At 41.8% G+C, this 14061-nt stretch overlaps 1 protein-coding gene across 1 annotated transcript in view; it reads left to right on the top strand.

Moving 5' to 3' along the window:
* The window catches only part of LOC149462377 (uncharacterized), a 459390-nt gene that overhangs the window by 53541 nt on the left and 391788 nt on the right, over positions 1-14061 (top strand). Inside the window, exons 2-6 of the mRNA XM_089676871.1 lie at positions 1304-1461; positions 3153-3336; positions 5268-5427; positions 10490-10583; positions 11079-11252. Of these exons, the coding sequence (XP_089532997.1) occupies positions 1383-1461; positions 3153-3336; positions 5268-5427; positions 10490-10583; positions 11079-11252 (691 nt within the window). The 5' untranslated portion in view covers positions 1304-1382. The remainder of the gene's footprint in view (positions 1-1303; positions 1462-3152; positions 3337-5267; positions 5428-10489; positions 10584-11078; positions 11253-14061) is intronic.

Raw genomic sequence — 14061 nt, 5'->3', positions numbered from 1 at the left:
TGATAAGATGTGGCAGGTACACTGATGAGCTGGGACAGGTACACTGATGATCTGTGACAGGTACACTGACGAGCTGGGACAGGTACACTGATGATCTGTGACAGGTACACTGATGAGCTGGGACAGGTACACTGATGATCTGTGACAGGTACACTGATGAGTTGTGACAGGTACACTGATGATCTGGGACAGGTACACTGATGAGCTGTGACGGGTACACTGATTAGCTGTGACAGGTACACTGATTAGCTGTGACAGGTACACTGATGGGCTGTGACAGGTACACTGATGGGCTGTGACAGGTGCTTTGATGATCTGTGACAGGTACACTGATGAGCTGTGACAGGTACACTGATGGGCTGTGACAGGTGCACTGATGGGCTGTGACAGGTACACTGATGAGCTGTGACAGGTACACTGATGGGCTGTGGCAGGTACACTAATGAGCTGTGACAGGTACACTGATGAGCTATGAAAGGTACACTGATGACTGTGACAGGTACACTGATTGCTGTGACAGGTACACTGATGCACTTTGTCCAGGAGATGCAACTCATTGATGATTGCCGTGCTGCGCCCCCGGGGACACTCATGAGCAGCTAGACTTGGAGGACATTGTATGATGTCCACCCGGAGGGGCAAAAGGCCCGCCTAGCTGTCAGATTACTATAGAACATACTCATTCCACCGAGGGAACCTGGGTATGTTGGGGACCCTTAATATAAAAAGGATTTCCAGATTCAGATAATTCTCCCTTCCCAAAACCCCTCACATACCTTTTGAGGAACCGAATGTGGAAATGATGCCCTTGTCTCCTCAGGCTTATTTTTAAACATGCATTGTCCCAGCATGGCCAGGAAGGGGGGGGCAGCAAGTGTGGAGTCCTTCTCCCTGTACCATACCAGGCCACAATCAACATTGGGAGGGTACCATGTAAGGAAGGGGGGGGCACAGTCTTCCCCCTTTGCAAGGCACCTCTTCCCCAGGTTGAAGGGACAAGGGCCTCATCTCTCCATCCTGTCCACCAAAAGGAATGTTGGGGTTTGCAGAGGGGGGAACAATAAGTATTTTATTTGAAAAAAGTAGCAAAATATCCCTCAATGTAAATCCAACATACTGTAGATAATGTCATACAGCGATGTAGAGGCTCATTAATAACAGTGACCCACCACCTATCAATGTTACCACCGTGCTGCCACAACCCCCCACCCAACCCGATGATGTTGACCTATCACGGTTGAATTATTGTATTGTACATTTTTCTGTTAATGTCTTTTCTGAGGTTTTTCATTGTACCTTGCAGATCCTATTACAAAATATTTTCACTAGAACTTCAGCATTAAGAGTAATAAAAGCAGAAAAAGCAGAAAGAATTGGACACTATGAAGATATTACTACACTTCAGGATTTTAACACTCACAGCTTTTTTGACAAAATGGACAGCACTGGGCCAATTAGAAGGTATGACAATCAGTAAGACACACGTGAATTAATTGTAAAATGTTATATGTATGTTATGATGTTTTATTTTTTTATTTAGATATAGTGGGTAAATGTTAAAGTCTCTGGAAGCTTGTATTTTGTCTGTATGCCCAACTGGCTAATTTTCCTTTTCCTGTCCCAGTGATGAGAGGGGTAGGGGGGTCAGAGGTACTGGACATAATGGTAAATCTCACCAATGTGGAAACATACATCAACAGTAGAATTGTGATGTTTTCTTTTTTGCTATTTTTGTCTTCATGTTCTGGGGAGCCTCATTTCCCTCATTTCTTGCCCTGCTGTCACATGGAATAAAAGTTATAGAAAACATCCCTTCTGGGGTCACAGATAGCAGTGCAAACATCAAATTCTAACTCTAAAAAAAAAAGAAGAAATTCTTGGTCTTAAAGCAGGGTATACATGGACAACACTTTTTAACAGTTCTATGTGGAAATGAAGACAAAAATTGTACTGCCCTATACAGATAGCTAACCAGCTCTACCTTTTAAAACTAATGAAATATTTTTTGTTTAGATCTGAGTTTTTTTCTAAAGTGAAATAAATTTGTCTTTCATCTTGATGTTTGTTTAAATCTATTGTTGCACTACCCCGTTAAGAGACGCTGGTTTTGAGTCTCCCTTGCAACACGGATTTTCCAGCTTGTTTCCAGACACAAAGAAACAGTCCATTGGCTTGGTTTTTTGTATTTACAGTATGAGGGATTTCAACTTGAATAGAGAAAAAGGGTTATGGGAGGCCCAATTTGACTTGTAGAATGACAAAAAATGAGGACAACTTCCTTTTCTGGCATATTACTACAACAGATATTTGACTATAGAAAACTAATCTCCTCCTAGGAGTCTGGTGTGCCCCCTAAGTGGATTTTCAGCAAAGTCCCAACTTGTAGAAACTCTCGGTCCACTTACTGAAAAAAATACCAGCCCACCTGGCCATGGTATATGATCCCAAGGCAAGGGGTTGGTTAAGCAATAAACTGTCCCCTGAAGACTTGACAAGAACATGCATCTAGCAAACTTCTCCCTTATAGGCCCTGGGGGCGTAGAGGTACTCACACTGTCCTTGTCCTGCAGCTATGGATAGAACTGCTTTTAGGACTTCCGCTGGGCTGGTTCTTTTCCAGGCTGTGCAGGCTGTCCTTTCGCGGTGGACTGCAGGGCAGTAGAGCTCCCTCTTTCAGATTTCTTCCTTCCTCCAACATCCAGCCTGAAGGCTGAACCCTCTTCTCTGGATCCCCTTGCAGGCTACACAGCAGCACCGCAACCATCCATCTTCCAACTGACTCCCCTTGCTGGCCAGGCTCCCTCATATTTATGGCTCAGTATGCCACACTGCCAAGCCTCCTGCCTGGGATTTGTCAGACTTCCATGAATATGCAGAGCAGCTCCTCCTGGCCTCCACCTAATGACTTCTAGAAACTTCTCCAAGCGTCTAGAGCAGGGGAGGTACCAGAAGACTGACCTGTAGAGCCTCCAGCCTGCCCTGAAGTAAACTCTCTAACTAAACCCAGGCTCCTATCAAGCCTCTTTACCAACTATGTACACTAGAGGGTACTATACTATATTGCACAAATAAATGTTACCTATTTTTCATTGGAATTCAGCTAATAAATGGCATTGTAATACCTATGTTTGCACAATTTCCTTGTTGTACAGACTGCAGATCTGCCGAGGCAGCAGACATCGTATTCCTGATAGATGAATCGTGGAGTGTTGGAGAGGAAAACTTCCAGATTATTAAAGACTTTATAAGAAGTATGATAAGTTCATTTCAGAATACAGAGGTACTTGGGAAGGAAGGATTACGTTTTGGAGTTGCTGTTTATGGAGATTCAACAAGGTAATTAGATCCTGGGGTATTCTGACTCCAACTGCTGTATTAGTGACATCCCCTGCTGAGACCCCTATGCCTGGTCTGTATAAGCAGATACAGTTACCACAGACAGTCTTTATCAGATAGTTGAACTCACCAAACACCTTTTTCTCACCCACAAAGATCTTTATTGAATGCAGCAGGTTACAGCAGACAACAGGATGTGGCAGATGATTGAAAACACAGTATGTGCAGGTTAAAACATTGTAAAGCGTTCTCCCATGTGGGCAGATTAACATGTGGCCATGAGACTAGAAGCCATTTTTATCCCATGAAGGCAATGTGAGAAGGTAGGGGAAATACATCATAAAATGGAAAGGAACACAGAAAAAAGATGCTATAATAGCCAAAATGATCACAAGATGGCAGTATATTAGCCAACTATACTAAGGCCAATAAACAATGGCTTAAGGAAAATTAACTATATAAATTCTCAATTCACATTAATATGAACGTTAACCATGACTATGCATTGTATTACATTTTCATACAACATGCACATGAGGCCTGTTTACTAAATTAATTAGAGGCTGTTCACATAGCTACCTGTATATTCACTGTGTATGAACAAAGCCTTACCTCTGCTAAGTGAACATACACTTTGCTAAGTGAACAGTCTCTATTCATTTTCTAAAGCAACCCCCAAATAACCTCACATTTATACACTCTCTCCCCATCCTGCAATGCAGAGCTTGGTGCCTGTGTAACTTTTTACCAGGCTCTAGTACAATGACATGGGTAGTAAAGTAGATGTACCTAGCCCTTTAAAATGTACCTATTTAATTATTACCATTAGTACTGGTTACCAATGTGGTATAGAAAATAAAAGTGGGCGCTCTAAGGTAGGCAGCTGGACACTCGAGGAAACCAAGTAAAAACCTCCATCACAAACATATAATGGGAAAGTGCAGCGCTATATAATGAAAATAGGTATCTAATGTCCCCATTAACATTAGCATATAACAGTGACAGTCTATATGGTGAAGACAATATGGTGTAATGATCCAATCCAGTGGTGGTGCTCCCAGTGATAAGGTAAGAACTACGCACTCACCAGAAGCTTAATTCAAATACGCAATGTGTAAATCAACACGGATCTCCTTCACAGATACAGGTCCGGACTGGAACACAGGATAATTCTCCCTCAGGGTGGTAAGGTTATGAGCCCTCAGAGATGTAGGATGATCCAGCTTTTTCTCTCATGTACAAAGCAAACTTTCACATCCACAGCTCTCTCAGGTATGGCTTCTTGAGCCCCAGTCTTCACCATATAGACTGTCACTGTTATATGCTAATCTTATTGGGGACATTATATACCTATTTTCATTATATAGCGCTGCACTTTCCCATTATAGTACTGGTTATCAACATATTACAAAGTGATTATCCAACTTATTCATGATTAATTTATGTTTTATATTTTGTGAAGCGCTGGTATGTCATTGTAATTGGGCTTAATACAAATAGTGATATAGTCAGATCTGAAAAAGTTTGTGAAGTTCTTTTCAGTGTATTTATCCATACAGCCTGCCCACTTTGAACCAATATATTGAAATAGTCCCTGAAGTAGAATGTTAGCGTTATTTACACATTTTTGCTGCCAAGTTTATGGCAGTAAATTGCAGCAAAATAAAAAAGCTCCTGGGTTATTATTGAAAGTGACAAATTGACACACAGAAAATTCCCAGTGCTGTAATGATTTCATGACAATTGTTGCCTAAAGGATACACAATAGTCATGGTCCCCTTACCACAATTATTACCACAGTTATTAGGGTACAGATAGGTGGCTGGCTGCAAAAAAATCTTTATTGAAAAAATTCGACATGTTGTATACATGCTAGTGGGTACTAAAATTGTACATATATGAATTTTATCCACTTGTTTTAATCATTCTAGGATGAGCATTGAACTGTCAGACTATGAAACCACTCAAGAAGTGTTACTGGCTCTCCAAAGCATTGTATATAAAGGAGGTAACACCAAGACTGGAGAAGCACTCTCTTATTTAGCGAACAAGGTGTTTAATCCATCTATCTCCAGAGAAGATGTACCCAAGGTAGGTATACATGTAATTCATTTTACATTTCTCTTCTACCTGTAGCACTACTCCTTTAGGAATTGCAGAGATTTCGGATCACCCTATAGCCCTCTGCAACCAGGCAACACACATTTTCAAGCAGACTTGCATCCTGGAGTCAGAGATCAGTCCTTGAGCTTTGTTTTTGTAATTTTTTTAGGGGGGTTTGAACTGGGATAGGGGTGTACAGGATGTCCAATGGAACCGATGAATTAAGAACAACTTCCTGGAACTATTTACAAGCCTCTACTGCAACACAGTCTCTGTTGGAGAGCTAGCCAGCATCTCCTAGTGTACCACCCCAGACCCTAGATAGACTCCTATTTCTCTACCCAACTGTCTGAAGGTATCTCTGAGCAGGGGATCCGGTGCCTGTTACTTTAACCTCCCTAGCGGTATGATTATTTCTGATTTTTGGTGCTAAAAGCGGTACCATTATTCTGCATGGAAATATGTAGTTTTTTTTATTGTAGGCTGTAATATTTAGGAATAACTCACTGAAATCTGTCCGAACAAGAGTCTATTAAACATCCCGGGTATGATAAAATTTGAAACACAAAATCATAAATTATAATTTAATAAATAATCATAAAAAATAATAATATAATAATATTACATTTAATTCAATAATATAATCAAACCAAAAACACTGAAATTTGAAATATAGCGCCAAGTTCGCACATCACTGAGCAAAGTCGCAAAATTATTTTCAGTGTCTGATGACGAATTTCTCCACGAATCATTATCACTCAATTCTGCAAGTGGTTCTGATTTACTATCGCTGTTCTCTAGCTGATCTAAACCCGCTTTTGACCTAAAGGGACGCTTTTTGGACGCCGTGGACTTTTCTAAGTTTCCAGGCAGAAAGAACATTCAAAATGCAGACAGGGGACAGGACAGAGCACTAGGGACAAAATGTATGTGAAATGGGTTGAAACAGCAATGTTTTACTATGAAAAATCGTTTTAAAAAAATGAATTTTTTTTTAAATTTTCAAATTTCCCGCCGCCGCCGGCGCCCGTACGTCCCGACGTCACAGGGACCGGAACACAGGAGCCGGATGCCGGCATCTGCCGGAGGAGGTTGCCGGGGACGCTGTAAGGGACACACCGTGGGAGCGAAGGACAAGGTAAGTGCTGCAGGGACTCCCTACGCAGCGCTGCATGGTAAGCCCGAGTGTAGCTCGGGGTTACCGCTTTTGGTACAGACATTTTACCCCGAGCTACACTCGGGAATACCGTTAGGGAGGTTAAGGGATATGACAGTCCAGCAGGTGGCGAATCTGGTTTCCCACCAGAGTGCTCCTTCCCCTATTTAGACCAGGGTTTGCAGGTCTACTCACTCAGTTCTTCTCCCATGCGGCAGGTGGGTTGGTGGCTGCTACCAGGCCTTCTAGCTGGGCCACACCTTCCCTGCCACACAGGTGGTCCTCTCTCAGGGGGCCAATGAAGTCCCAAATTTTCCACCTTCCCAACTGCATTGCCTGTAGGTGAGCCCCTCTCTCTATCTGGGCACCCTCCCAGGCTCCTGCCTTCAGCCTCACATCTTCCTCTCTGCCTTCCACCCAAACTCTCCTGCTGCTGAGTAGGCTCACTTACTTTTAAGGGTTGTCCTGGCCCCTTACCAAGCCTCCTGATGGTGATTGGCCAGGATCAACAGTACAAGCCAGCCACACATCAGATCCACCCACTGCTTCTAGACCTTACTTGAAAGACATAGAGCAAGGGGAAATTCCAGAGGGTTGGTCTGCTGAGCCTCTCAGCTTCTGACTCAATTTTGAGCTTCTGACTATTACACCTGGGCTGCTATTCAGCCCCTGACTGTCAATCAGGTCTCTTAGCTCCCCCTAGCTGACTAGGAGGGTGCTACATACCTTTCACTTCTTTTTCCTAATTGCTTTCATCCCAGGTTATTCTGTTTATTATGTTCAGTAAATCACACCTTTAAGTTATGGAAATTAGGTCTTTGCAGCTATATCTAGTCCTGCCAAACAAAGCACTGTCCTTGCAGAAGATATTGACTGTGGTAGAACATGTTTTGCATGCTACAGCATGTGTTGTCATTTTTTTTTAGAAAGCCTTTAAACAGGCAATATAAATAAATATGAAAACCGTTCTGAAACTAATCCTATAGTAGTTCCTGGTTGATGCAATATTGTGTGAAAAAGGCTTTTTGGCTCTGTAGGGTCACTCCATGGAGGTGAGGGGGCATTTTGCCTAGTGTCAGATCTCCTTTTTTTTTGTGTATACACCTTTAAAACACCAGCACAATCAAAGAACTATAAAACACCTCCACCATTTAAGGTGTATTGGACTTCATGGTTTTGGCTGGATTATATGGAGTTTATGTGATTCATTATACATTGGGTCATTCATATATATCTCTTTGGGACTAATTTTGGTCCATATAGCTCTTGTCACTTACCCAATTACTTATCCACTTATCCCCAATTTAGGGGTCACTGTTCTGTGGTTTTCACTTTTATTTATTCATCACTATTTTTCACTTTTATCTGTATGTTTTGTTTGATTATTTTCTTTAGCAACAGAATTGCATTGCATAAGCCTTGTGGCTTATTTTCACTATACACAGTTTTAAATAGTTTTTTTGTTTTTCACTTCCACCCATTTTCACTATGTTCACTGTGAATGCATATATTTTGTGATTATCCTTTATAGCAACGGTTCAGTTGCGTTGCAGAAGTCTTGTGGCTTATTTTTCACATTCTAATAAGCGCTGTTCTTTTGGGATCCTATTTATGGATCATATCACTGTTTATGTTGGCACAATTTATTGGATAAAAAGTAGTATATATTTTCACCCATAGTCACTTATTTACTACTAGTGGTGTACCTAGGTTATGCCTTTTTTATGTTTGGGTGTTCTTCACTTGTATCCATATTTTTGGATGTTTCATGTGTATTCTATTCAATATTTAAGTTTGGATTTGGTTTATATAATCATTGTATTTTTTATTTTACTATGAATGATATTATTAATATATTGTGAAGAATATTTCTATAAGGAGTTTTCATCATACTCAGATAAAGCGCAGCACCAAATAGATTTCTATTTGGAATTTTCCCATTTGGTATATGGTAAGGTGTTAGCAGCTCTTTGTAATATTGATTAGGAGGCCTAGAGCACGGGAGGACCATATAGATACTGTATTTTCAGAGTGAAGAGCTCAGGACTGCACTGTGCACAGAGTTCAGGAGTGCACTGCATTCAGGGTGCAGGGTTCAGGAGTGCACTGCGCACAGGATGCAGGGTTCAGGAGTGCACTGTGTACAGGATGCAGGGTTCAGGGGTGCACTGCATACAGAGTACAGGGTTCAGGAATGCGTTACGTATAGAGTGTGGAATCAGAAATATATATCTCACAGGCAAGTTTACAACCTCCCCTTCCAGTACAGAGTTCTCCTCCCAACCCCAAGTCCTCCTTCCTATAGAGTATCAGAGAGATGAACTGCTTCAGAAGAGCAGCTACAACTTACAATAAGAGTTTAATGTTAAGTGGGGAGAGGGGTCATTATTGCTAAGAGGTGGGGAAAGGGGATGACATTGGTGCTAAGTTGGTGGGGCATTATTGCTTAATAGGGGGAGCAGTGTGCTAATTTTGGGGAGAGGGGGAACACCGGTGCTAAGTGGGGAAGAAGGGAGACATTTGGGATAAGAGCAGGGACATTGGGGATAAGTGGGGGGGAGATGAGCAACATTGCTGCTAAATGGGTGGAAAGGGCAACTATTGGTGCTAAGTGGGGGGAGGGGGGAGCCATTGGCACTAGGTGGGGGAGAGGGATAACATTGGTGCTAAGTGGGGGCAGAGGGGAGCCATTGGTGCTTGTTGGGGGGGAGCCCCCCTCCCCCCACTGGTGCTAGGTGAGGGGAGAGGGGGGCATTGGTGCTAGGTGAGGGGAGAGGGGGGACATTGGTGCTAAGTAGGAGGACTGGGGAGCCATTGGTGCTAAGTTTGGGGAGAAAGGGGACATTGGGGATCAGTGTGGAGAGAGGGTTTACTTAACCACTTGCCCCTCCAGAGGGTTTACCCCCCCCTTGCTGACCAGGCCATTTTTTGCGATACGGCGCTTCGTTACTTTCACTGACAATTGCGCGGTCATGCAACGCTGTACATAAAGTAAATGTATGTCCTTTTTCCCCACAAATAGAGCTTTCTTTTGGTTGGATTTGATCACCTGTGCGGTTTTTATTTTTTGCACTATAAACAAAAAAAGACTGCCAATTTTGAAAAAAAACCTATATTTTTGACTTTTTGCTATAAAACATATCCAGTAAAAAAATTTAAAATATCACATTTCCTCATAAATTTAGGCCAAAATGTATTTTGCTACATGTCTTTGCTAAAAAAAACCCACAGTACATGTAAATTAATTGGTCTACGTGAAAGTTATAGCATCTACAAATGGCGGTATTTATACTGGAATCTCTTTAAAAAAAATGTTCATACTAGTAATGGCAGTGATCAGGAATTTATAGTGAGACTAGGGGACTGCGGCGGGCATTCTGACACTGGGGGGGAACTGACTAACTGCCACTGACATCCCAATGACACTAATATAGTGATCAATGCTAATAAAAAGGAAGGGGTTAACATCTTGGGCGATCAAAAAGTTAACTGTGTGCTGCTTTACTGTGTGTGTTTTACTAGGGAAACATACTGCTGTGTATGTCTCTGCTGTGCAGAGACATACACAGCAGCATGTTACTGCTGGCAGGAGAAAGACCTGTTTTGTTTCCACACAGGTCTCTCCCCTGTAAGTGATACTCGGCAATCACCTGGTGCCGGCAGGGAATCTCCAGCCAGGACCTGGTGATCGACATTTGTAGGCACCAATGGCGGTGCAGGAAGGGTGGCGCGCTCGCACGCCCCCTATCAGAAAATTAACAATCACGTATATATACGTGATTTCGCGCATTCCTGACGTCCTGTAGCAGTAGTTCTGCTATAGGACAGTCGGGAAACTTTAAACTAAAAAAAAGCCCATAATAACTGTATAACAATGTATGTTTTCCTTTATAGATTGTTGTGCTGTTAACTGATGGCAAATCAGGTGATGCAGTAGAAGAGAAAGCCCGGCGACTGGAAGACAGAGGAGTCACAATATTTGCTATAGGTGACATTTTTAATTTTATTGTATAAATTGTATGGTTAAAAAGGCATTGTGTAAATTGTATGGGTAAAAGGGAAATTTATGTAGGAAAAGCAATGCACTTCGGTTTATTTTTTACTGAAAAATTAAATCAATAAAACAGCAAATTAAATTGCAACAACACAAGGTACTATTGGGCCATAATCATATACATTGGTAAGAAAAACTTTTTTAAAAAATGAAAAAAAGTCTGGCATCAGCTAGATTTTATTCAGTTGGTTTCTTGAAGCTTTGGAGAAAAGGTTACTTTATGTAGACATTTTACTTGACATCTTGCTTGTTAGCTTACTTCATAAACGTTTGTTTACATTCACCTTTTACAAACTTCAGAAATTTTCTTTTACTGTAAGAAATGTTTATATTTTTAAGGCTAGAATGTGATTTGGGCTTTGGTCCTGTTTCATGTCTATTTTTAAATTAATAGAAATATTTATAACATTGTATCTGTGTCTTATGCAGGAATAAAAAATGCAGACAGAAATGAACTGATAAAAATTGCATCTTCTCCTTATGAAGAACATGTCATCTTAGTAAGGGACTACTGGGCACTATTTGATATGCTGTCCAGGATCTCAAGAAGAGTTTGCTTTACTGCATCTGAACCTCCAAGACCTATCAAGCAGATAATTGAACGTGAGTAAGGTGAACCGTTTTACAGACAAGAGTTTTAATGGGTTATACTTTAGGAAGACTATAAACATGTGATGGTCATTGTCTAACCTAACAAATTTCAATATTGGTTGATATTCATCATGTCTTCTGCTACATTCAGAGCCACATCAGACACTCTTTGCTAACAGACATCAAGGAAAATAGTGATCGGCTGTCATAAATAATTTCAGTTGGTTGCAATTGTCATTTCATGAGGTGGCAGTTAGAGGATGTGGGTGATCTTTTCCTTCCTCCTCCATAGCCAAAATATACATGCAGGCACAGGGAGAAACCGATAACCCTAGTGCTGCCAAGCAGAAGTTGCACAAACATGGACTCTTCACAGCAATGTCTTTGTGGTTCAGTCAGAGGAACATATGGTTGCTTAGCATAGCCTCTAGAAGAATCTATAACAGCACAGAGTCAAGTTAGGAATCACTACTTCACTACAGAGTCAAGCTAAGTATCACTGTAGTTTGAAACAAAAATTGTGATTATCCTCATAAACAGTGCCCCTATCAGTGAAGTTCAGGGTAGCTCTGGTAATATAAGCGAACAGCTAGAGGGATCCAGGGTGCTAAGTAAATTGGCAACCCCACTGGGACTGGAGCACTCTGGTAACAGTTGGGTAGGGGCTCCCCACTGTACTTGGGTCTTCAGGAAAAGCTGCATGCTATTAGCATGCTATTAGGTTCTAAAGGAGGTTCTCAGTGGAGGGCTCTCACCTGGTGGCAGATCGCTTGCCCACTAGGGGTGGCCTCACTGAGCTGTTGAGGAAGGGAAGCTGAGGAATTTATCATCCCTGAGGATGTTCAGGAACCCAGGGAGTTGTGGGAAATAGAAATAAAGGGGGCTGTGCCCCTATCTGAGCATGGTAAGTAAATGTACAGTCTGCTTCACAGGGCTGTTAGGGGGTGCATAAATCTTAGGAAGAGAAAAAAAGCTCAAGAACCCCTATCTCTACTTGCTTTTAGGAAGTACTATTAATCACAAGTCAAATGCTTGTGATGCAAAATGAAAGAGTCACATACATTCTCTACTCACCTTAAGAAGCAGCATTCTCAACTCATGTTGCACCATTAACACACACAAATCAAGTATCAATATTCTCAATGCATGGTGTGCTAGGAGCAGACACATTGTTGGCACAGCAGAAATAAAATATCCAGCTTCCTAAGTTCAAAACTTTTCATGTGGCAGATGTAGTTGGTTATACTTCTTTTGTTCCTTTTAAATGCAAATATGTCATGTTTTCTTCATTCAACCCAGCGGGAAAAAACCTGAAAGATCACTGTACTAAGCAAGCAATGTTAGTGCAGTGATTTCTCCCACTGTGCTTTTGTGTTCTGACAGGGGGACTTCCCACCCCCGATACATGCTAATTAGCACTCACAGCCATTGGCTGCAAGCGCTGATTGGATGCTGGTTTTCCAGTATGTTCCTGCTGGTCCTTAGACCAACTTCTGTTGAAAGGACAGCTGTACACATGGTCCGAATGTCGGCCAGTTCCTGCTGAACTAATTGAACCATGTGTACCCCAGCTTAAGAGGCTGAAGTCTGCCTATAGTTTATAACTCTAGGCAGGTTAGCTAGGGACAAAGAGCTTATATGTTCATGGTTGCAATAGCCACAAGACAAACAAGTCACTTGCCCAGGGCGGCATTATTTAGGGAGGCATCACCTCCCCCCAGAAGAAAAGATGAAAGAAGGGACATGCATGCCATGGGAACCAGGTGGGATCAAAGAGAGGCTGCAAGCTACTTGATGGTGTATGTAGAGCCTGACTCATGTTCCTGGGGATGTCCGGAGCTGTGAAGGCGAGTGACTTTCTCTCTATCGGGGGGGGGGGGGGGTTAGTGGAAGGCTCTCCCGGGTGGGGGGCAGGGGTGTTGGTCAATGTCAGGCCCTCTCCACGGGAGGGAGAAGGGGGGGTGTTTGTTCGTGTTCGTGGGGGCAGACGATTTTTGTGTTGCCTAGGGCAGCACAAAACCTAAATACACCACTGAGTGTGGATCCTGTCAACATATATGGAATCTATCTCATAACTATGGCTGAGCATAAGTATACCAGTTAAGAATATGAGCCTATTATGAGGGTGGTGGGGTCAACTGTGAAACAATGAGCATAGTCGGAGAGACAGCTGTTAAGGAGGAAGCTTATCACAATTTGAGATAGGAGACCATCTGACAACAATTTAAACAAGAAAGCATTGCCATAAAAAGTATATAGCTTACCTGGAAAGGATTGTGTTCTCCACAAAAGTTGAGATCTGTGTAACCAATAAACCTATGAGCTGCTATTTATACATATTATTATTACATATTATATTATTATTATTTAAACCCATTAAACTATTTACGTGAACAGCTGCTCACACCTTATGACTCTCTCATACAGTATGTGCATAAACAGTACAATAAAAATATAAATTGATATAGTGCTATACGTTAAATAACATTTCACTGGTGTTACAATAATTATAAATAAAAAAACTATATAGTATGCGAAGAAAACGTGCATCAGTCTTAGACATCTTCCTTTGTTCCACTTAGTGTGCTCATACACTCTTGCAAATGTGTCCACTCTTCCATTCCTTCACCTCCACTGCATCGACAACACTGGTTGTGTTGTCACTTGGTATATATGACCCACATACAATGTAAGGTCAAAAACAGCACAAGTCCCCTTTAAATGGAATCCTCTATCTTCACTGTAATATGCCACTTGTATCCCTCTCCTCATTTTCATTGCATTCAGTGCACCCACATGTAAAAGCAATAGCAAACACAAC

This window comes from Staurois parvus, unplaced genomic scaffold (genome assembly GCF_062004578.1).
Source record: "Staurois parvus isolate SC_StPar_1 unplaced genomic scaffold, SC_StPar_1.0 ptg000175l, whole genome shotgun sequence".
In the NCBI taxonomy this organism is placed as follows: domain Eukaryota; kingdom Metazoa; phylum Chordata; class Amphibia; order Anura; family Ranidae; genus Staurois; species Staurois parvus.
This window is presented reverse-complemented; position numbering and strand designations above follow the sequence as displayed.